General features: G+C 51.7%; 1 protein-coding gene across 1 annotated transcript; it reads right to left on the reverse strand.

Moving 5' to 3' along the window:
• Positions 1-1,305: 1,305 nt before the first annotated feature.
• LOC102976238 (chymotrypsin like elastase 3B) lies at positions 1,306-8,198 on the reverse strand. The gene is made up of 8 exons (XM_007111793.1): positions 8,150-8,198; positions 6,823-6,908; positions 5,466-5,563; positions 5,211-5,345; positions 3,527-3,663; positions 2,996-3,138; positions 2,183-2,335; positions 1,306-1,483 (listed from the first exon to the last, which is right to left on the reverse strand). Exons 1-8 carry the CDS (start codon positions 8,187-8,189, stop codon positions 1,466-1,468), a joined length of 810 nt encoding a protein of 269 aa, XP_007111855.1. The 5' UTR covers positions 8,190-8,198; the 3' UTR covers positions 1,306-1,465.

Here is an 8,198-nt window from a genome sequence, read left to right on the forward strand (position 1 = left end):
GCCTGCGCGTCCGGAGCCTGTGCTCCGCAACGGGAGAGGCCACAACAGTGAGAGGACCGCGTACCGCAAAAAAAAAAAAAAAAAAAAAAAAAACTTCACCTTGGCCAGAGCAAGCCACATGGCCAAACTCAACTTCAAGAGGGCAGGTAACAGCTATCCTACTATGTGCCCCCCAAAAGCAGTAATATTTGGTGGATAATCCCACACCCATGGTGGTGAAGACCCCTGGGAAGAGTACAAAGGGGCCTCCACCTGAACTGTAGTTATTTTAGAAAATATGAAGCAAAAATGTGAAATTTGTTCATCGTGGAGGGAGGCTATTTGGGTGTTTTATTATTCTCCATGTTGTATCTTTTAAACTTTTCAATACTGGAAGTATAATTTATTTTTTTTTGGAAGTATAATTTTTTAAGGAAGGGAGCAATGGAACAACGTTAATATTAAAAATTGTATACGTGTGTCCTTGTGGGGACCATGTTTCCTTTCGTGGTATTCAGGAGAAACGTGAGTAAAAGAATTCGGTGGTTTTTATGTTGAGTTGGAGGCTTGGCAGCAGTCTTTTGGACCTCAGCAACAGCCCGCTGGGGTCCGACCTCGGTCTCTGTATTGTGTGTGCGTCTCCGCCCTGCGGCAAGGGCTCTCCCTGACCTTGTCCTGCTTACCTCTGTTCTCTCAGCCCAGAACTTTCAACAAAGAAGGTGCCTAGTAAATGTTGAATGAATGACTCTGATATGCTCATTTCTGTCTAAATAATGAGCCATTTCAGGGCAGGATCCACGTCGTCTTCCCCCTGTGAGCCCTCCTCAAGAAGAAGGAATGAATGCTTGTTGAATGAATGAATGACTGCAGTCCTCCTTCCCCAGCCCATCAATGGAAGCAGAAAATGCACAGCCCTGTCAATTCCAACATGAGCCTCCCAAGGGGCTGTTAAGGACAGTATTTCTGCAGACTCTACCGTGCTTTTATGCCTGCATTGAAAAGCCAGTGATTGTGCATGTGGCTGTACAACTTCCCAAGACTCACCGGTTTGGTTATTTTTGGTTTTGTTTTTGATGTTGATTTTTTGTTGTTTTTTTTCTGCCACACCGCGGGACAGGCAATATCTTAGTTCCCCAACCAGGGATCGAACCCATGCCCCCTGCGGTGGAATCACGGAGTCTTAACCACTGGACCACCGGGGAAATCCCTCACCCGGTTTTAACCACGAAAAGTCCTGTGTCCCAGGAAAACTGTGATGGTCGGTCACTTGACAGCAACTCCCTTCTCTCTGGGCCTCATTTTTTTGTCATTCTCATATGAGAGGGTTGGTTCTGTTCTCATCTCTACATATCACATCTAAGATTTTAGGAACAGGCCAGAGGGGAAGGTGAATCAAAGAAGGAAGAAAGACTCAATTTGGAATTTTTTGAGAGATCTTTATTTTTTACAAAGAGAGTGAATGGGCACTGCCACCCCGGCCTTGGTTCTAGTGGCTTGCAATGGTCTGAAAAAAGAGAGGGGAAAAACCAGAATAGTCTAGTCAGGCACACAGCTTCTGACGCCATATGGAACTGAGTTCAGCTCCCAGCCATGTCACTCATTGGCTGTATGACCCTGGGAGAGTGACTTGAGCTCTCTGAGCCTCAGTTTTCTCATCTGTACAATGGGGGTAACCATAGTACTTACCTCATGGGGGTTTTAAATTAAACTATTAACTAAGGTGTCATCACGGTGCCTGGCATATGTTTAAGAGTCCATAAATGGTGGCTAAGACTGTTGTCACGAGCAATATTAATCCTCCCTGACCACTCATTGCCAGATGAGGTTTGCACTCTCACTGGGGCCTGAGCTTCACCTATCACAGCTTCCACCACGTTTCATCATTTTGCTCATTTAATTGTCTGTTCCCCACAAGCCACACATCACTCTATCCTCCATGACAAGAAAAGACCTGGACCAAAGGAGGCACTTCATATACACTTGTTGAAAAAAGGAAGTTCAGCAGTAGTTCAAAGCTCCACCCAGAAGTCCTTGAGATTCTTAAGGCCACACTGTAGCAGAAAACATCCTCAAACCCTTCTGGCATGTGCCCCACTCCCACTACTGACCTCCTAGGATCAGGATCTGCTGTTCTCACCCATCCCCCCAGCACCTCTCAGAAGAGCCAGCACCTGGAGCCCTCGCTGCTTGCCCTGCTGCTTACCTCCTCAATCCAGTCAATGAAGGCCGAGACTCGCGTGAACACTGTGGGCTTCTTGAGGGTGTTGCAGCCAAAGGCAGAAACGAAGCTGGCCACGCCGTGGACCTGAAAGGAGCCATCTGCTGCCGGGCAGTTGAGGGGTCCTCCAGAGTCACCCTGGAATGGTTGGAGAGCAGTGGGGGACTGAGCTGTGTCTGAGCTTTAAGGAATTGGTTCTGACTTTGGGGATTTTGAGAAACCCTTATATGACTGGGCCTCTCTGAGCCTCAGTTTGCTCCTTTGTGATGGGGAATGATATATATCTTACAAGACTTTGTGACAGTTAAATGAGGTGATAAGTATATGGTCTTAGCGCAATGCCTGGTAGAGAGGAAGCAATCAATAACTGGTAGTTCTGATTATTAGTACCACAGTGAGTTGTTAATATTGTTATTCATATTCACTTGTAGTACAATGAGAGTATTGCTTAATTATAACTTCAGGACCCCAGATTTGAAGGTGACTTTAGAGATCATGGTGTCCATATATATCCCTTGCTGTACTGATGGGAATCCTGAGGTCGAGGAAGGGACAGTGACTTGCCCCAGATTAAGTCAGTGTGTGAGCTGGGACTAGAGTCCAGAGACCAGAGCTGTGTGCCTGGGCTGCAGTGACTTCCTCCAAGTCCTGCCTGGCCTGGAGGCTGAATGAGCCCAGCAGGCAAGCTTCCTCCCTCTCCTCCCAGGCAGATAGCAGAAGTACCCTGGGCCCCCTGCACACCCAGCGGAGTGGCTGTAGCCCCGCACCACCCCGGGCAGACGAGAGCTGCTGACTCACATTGCACCCAGAGCGGATGTCCCCGCCGGCGCACACCATGGTCTTCTTCACGGTTCTGCCCCACCAGTCCCACTTGGAGCAGTGCTCGTAGTCTACCACGGGCAGCAGGGCCTGCTGCAGCTTGTCCGGGAGCGGCCCATTGGCTGTGGAGATAGAGAACATTGAGCAGGGGCTGTAGGGGTGCAGGGCTAGGGCTGGGATCTGGGAGTTAGGACTGGGAGCCCCAGAGTCGGGTGGGGGGTTTGAGGAAAAGCCACTCTTCTAGTCTGATGGGAAGTCTCCTCCCACCAGGTTATGTGGTCCTGCCTGCTTTGTCCATCAGAACATCTCCAGCACCTGGCACACAGAAGACACAAAAAAATCTTCCATTGAACCCATTCACGTTTGGGAGGATGAGGGGAGAAGGCTGCCTCTGGAGGAGGAATGGAAGAGAAGTGCAAGGATGCTCCTGGTGTTGCCCTCAGCCCCCCGCCCCAGGCTCTGTCATCCTACCCGCTGTCCCTGTGGCTGGCTGCAGGGGTCAGCACGTACTGTAGAGACGGCCCCAGCCGCTGATGTAGCAGGGTGTCTCATTGGGCAGGATGTCGCCGGCAGGAGGGAGGCTGGCCACCTGGACCTTGTCTCCCAGCTGGGCGCTGTGCGAGAGCTTGATGAGGGCGATGTCATTGCTGGGGAGGACGGAAGAGTCATGGGGAGCCTGGTCCTCCGGCCAGACCAAGCCCCACCCCTCAGCTTTGCTCAGGATATTTTACCTCCGGGATGCGCCCGATGCCCCTTCTCCCTCCAGATCCCATGCATTCTTACTGCTGAGCAACTTTAGGAAGCCCTCCTGGCCTCTTCAGCCCACACTGACCCTTGGCCTTGGTAATTGTCCTCAGCTTTTACACCAGTGGTTCTCACGCATCAGCTGTGTCAGAATCACTGGAGGGCTTGTTAAAACACAAGTTGCGGGCTTCCCTGGTGGCGCAGCGGTTGGGAGTCCGCCTGCCGATGCAGGGGCTCTCCATCTTTTTTTTCATTCTGGGGTCACAAGGATTGCCTTCTGCAGACCCCCTCAGGGACCTCTCGCCAACCAAGCAGCGTTAGCATGTTGATTATGAGTTTAAAGTCTCAGCTCGGGCTTCCCTGGTGGCGCAGTGGTTGCGCGTCCGCCTGCCGATGCAGGGGACTCGGGTTCGTGCCCCGGACCGGGAGGAGCCCACATGCCGCGGAGCGGCTGGGCCCGTGAGCCACGGCCGCTGGGCCTGCGCGTCCGGAGCCTGTGCTCCGCAACGGGAGAGGCCACAACATTGAGAGCCCCGCGTACCTCAAAAAAAAAAAAATAAATAAAAAAAACACAAGTTGCTGGAGCCCATTCCAGAGTTTCTGATGCAGTGGGTCTGGGAGGCCCCAAGGATTCACATTTCTAATGAGTTCCCAGGTGCTGCCGCTGGCCTGGGGACGACACCTTGAGAACCACTGCTCTCTTCATCTGCCTGTTTGTCCCTCAGGTAATTGCATCTGGGCCTGATTTTCTCTCCACTCACCCCAGGAGCCCCTGAGGATGGGTCGAGATCCTGATCATCACGGTCCCTCACTTCTGCGTTGCACTTTCAGGGGTTCTGCACCCTTCTTTGATCCTCTCACCGGAAAAATGCTGAGCTACCCAGACATACAATTTTGCATATGCTTGAGAGGCTTAAGAAGCCCTGCTTTGTGTTCTCACCCAGTGATTTTCTCCTTGACCCTCATAACCACCCAGGAAGCCCAGAAGGTCACCCTTGACAAGTGGTCAAACTGAGGCCCAGAGAAGGGCAATGACTTGCCCAAGCCACACAGTGACTTAGTGCTGGAGGCTGACTCTCAGTCCAGCGCCCCTCCTTCAGCCCACGATGCCGGGAACGCAGGATGCTCTGGATGAATGTCCATTGAATGGAGGAACCCTTGCATTTGGGACAGGGGTGCCTGAGGAGTCCCGGGTTCTGAAGCCAACCAGCCGAGTGGCCTTGGGGGAGTTCCTGCCCCTCCCTGGGCCCTGCTCTCCCCTCTGTAGGGAGAGACGTTTGGTGTGCATGATCCTTAAAGGCTCTGTTGGCTCTGACCCTCAGCATGTGGGACCTGGGCTCAGGCTGCTGGCCCAGCTCCATTGTCCCTGGGAGTCTTCGCAGAATCAGTGTTGGGTCATAGAGAGACCAGCAGAGGAGCCCCTGGGTCCCAGGCCTGAGAGTTCACTCACCCACAGGACACGCAATTGGGGTTCCAGAGTGGGTGCACGAAGAGGTCCCCAGGATTGATGGGGACCACCTGTTCGGAGCCCTCTTTCTCAGAGTGGTCATACTCGCCCAACACCACCTGGTAGGTCCGCAAGCTCCTGCTGGTGGAGGTGACGTCAGTACAGGCCTGGCTGGCCTCCCCCCTCCGCTCCCACAGGCCCCCACTGCCCCAGCCTGCCTGGGTCTCACGCAGGGACGGGGCAAGTGAGAGAACTCACGAGATGCAGTGGCCCGCAGTTATGACCCAGTCAGGGGCGATCAGGCTGCCTCCACAAGTGTGGTAGAAGGTCCCGTTCTTTTCATACTGCAGGGATACCTGGTGGCAAGGGAAGGCGGAGCCTGAGTGGTCTGGGCCCCACAACGAGGGTTGCTACCCATGGCTGTATAGGTTGTGCACTGCACAACTCTAGAGAGCATCATCATTCACACAGAATGGCACCTCTGGAAATGTGCAGTGCCTAGCCCTCACAACTGTACCATCCATGGCTGCTTTCATGCTACAGTGGCAGAATTACGTCATTGCAATAGAAACCACATGGCCGACAAAGGCTAAAATATTTACTCTCTCGTCTTTTACAGAACAAGTTAGCTGACCCCTGTTGTAGACCAGTGCCATCCCGTAGAACTTTCTGTGATGATGGAAATGTTCAGTATGGTCCAGTATGGTAGCCACTAGCCACATGTGGTTATTGAGAATTTAAAATGTGGTTAGCAGGGCTTCCCTGGTGGCGCAGTGGTTGAGAGCCCGCCTGCCGATGCAGGGGACACGGGTTCATGCCCCGGTCCGGGAAGATGACACATGCCGTGGAGCGGTTGGGCCCGTGAGCCATGGCCGCTGAGCCTGCGCGTCCGGAGCCTGTGCTCCTCAACAGGAGAGGCCACGACAGTGAGAGGCCCGTGTATCGCAAAAAAAAAAAAAAAAAAAAAATGTGGTTAGCATTGAACAACTGAATTTTTAATATTACTTAATTTTAATTTTAATTTAACTTTAATTTAGGTCTATGTGAGAAAAGAATCTAAAAAAAGAGTGGCATATGTATATGTATAACTGATTCACTCTGCTGTATACCTGAAACTAACACAAATAAATTGACTACTCTCCAATAAAAATTAAATAAATAAATTTAAATAGCCACATGTGGCTAGTGGCTACTGTGTTAGTGCAATGAGTCTAGTCCTCTGTGCTCCCTTCACTGACCTCTATAAAGCCCTTCATCCCTTTATTGCTCCAGACCTTATAGCCCTGTTGTATAGTTTGAGGGGTCTAGAAATGAGTCCCCCCAAATCTCACTCCCTAAACATCACGCTGAACTTCCACCATTAATGCACCAACCCTTGGGTTAAACACTGCCCTCTCCCCAGAGTCTACTTTTAACTTGCAAACAGTCCAGTGAGGGTTACAGATTAAATGGGCAAAACTTCCATATGAAGTAGGTTGTCCAAGAGTTTCCTGGCCTTTGGAGACTGAGGTGAATACTGGAAACAGCACAATGGGGTCCAGACTGAATATCCTGCAATCAGAGCATGGGGTGCAGAGTCCATGGTGGGAAATAGTGCAGCTGGTTTTGCGCTTACCTGCCAGCGCCAGCTGTAGAGGTCCGCATCCTCACCGTTGACAACGCGGGAGGAGAGGCTGTAGGAAGGCTGGCCAAAGCCTGAGGCTAGAGGGTAGAGTAGAAGCGCCAATCAGCTAGAGGGTCCCCCAAAGCAAAGAAGAGGGCTGGGTCCCAGTCCTAGCTATGGCACAAACAGGCTGTGAGAGCCCATACAACTCCTTCCCCTATCTGAACCTCAGTAACCACATATGAACAATGAGCATTTGGACTAGAGCAGGGATTTCTGGACTCCCAGGAGTCTAGGGAGAGAGATGAACATGCGGCTTCCTTTCATGGCAGGAATGAAGGAGTTGATGCACTTAGAACCGTGCCTGGTACCCAGTGAGCCCTTGAGAAGTGATAGCTATTGTCGTGAAGAGTGGTGGCTTTGGAGTAAGACTGCCTGGATTCAAAATGCAGCTCTGCCCCTGGTTCTACGATGGGCTACTTTACTTCTCTGAGGGTCAGTTTCTCTACCTGTAAAATGGGGATAATAATAGTACTGACCTTAAGGGGACTGTTGTGAGGATTACATGAGATAATATACGAAAAAATCCTTAGCGTTCTGCCTGGCATATAAGGTGGTTTTTTTTTTTTTTTTTTTTTGCGGTACGTGGGCCTCTCACTGTTGTGGCCTCTCCCGTTGCGGAGCACAGACAGGCTCTGGACGCGCAGGCTCAGCGGCCATGGCTCACGGGCCCAGCCGCTCCGCGGCATGTGGGATTCTCCTGGACCAGGGCACGAACCCGTGTCCCCTGCATCGGCAGGCGGACTCTCAACCACTGTGCCACCAGGGAAGCCCTGCCTGGCATATAGTAAGCACTCAGTAAACATTATCTGTTATCATTCATTATTGTCAGTCAAGAGACGCTGCTTGGAGAAGGTGGCCCTGAGCTGTAATGTAATATGGCAGAGAGTCCAGGAAAAGGCTAGACCACAGGATATGGAGTGCAGTAGGGGGAGTGTGAGAGGAGAGTTGGAGGGTTAAGCAGAGGAACAGAAATTCCAACCCAAGCAGTCTAACCACAGACCCCAAAGTCTTTCCCACTAGACTTTGTTTACCACCCACGTCGAGGACTCCCACCACAGACCTTTGGATCCCCCAGTCTTCCTCCTGAGCTGGTCTATCACCCACAGCTTCCCCTCTATTCTCCTGCTCCAGCACCAAGCTGAAAACCCCCACAATCATGCCCCAAATACAAGCTGGGACCTCTCCTATGGAACCAGGTATTGGGTTTGCGAGACTCGGGGTGGGTTGGTAGATTTCAAGGGCTCCTGGCCCAGGGCAGCACAGGCTGGGGTCTTACCAGCGGCCACAAATAGGAGAAAACTCAGCAGCCGGAGCATCGTGAGTTT

The sequence above is a fragment of the Physeter macrocephalus genome, chromosome 3 (genome assembly GCF_002837175.3).
Source record: "Physeter macrocephalus isolate SW-GA chromosome 3, ASM283717v5, whole genome shotgun sequence".
In the NCBI taxonomy this organism is placed as follows: domain Eukaryota; kingdom Metazoa; phylum Chordata; class Mammalia; order Artiodactyla; family Physeteridae; genus Physeter; species Physeter macrocephalus.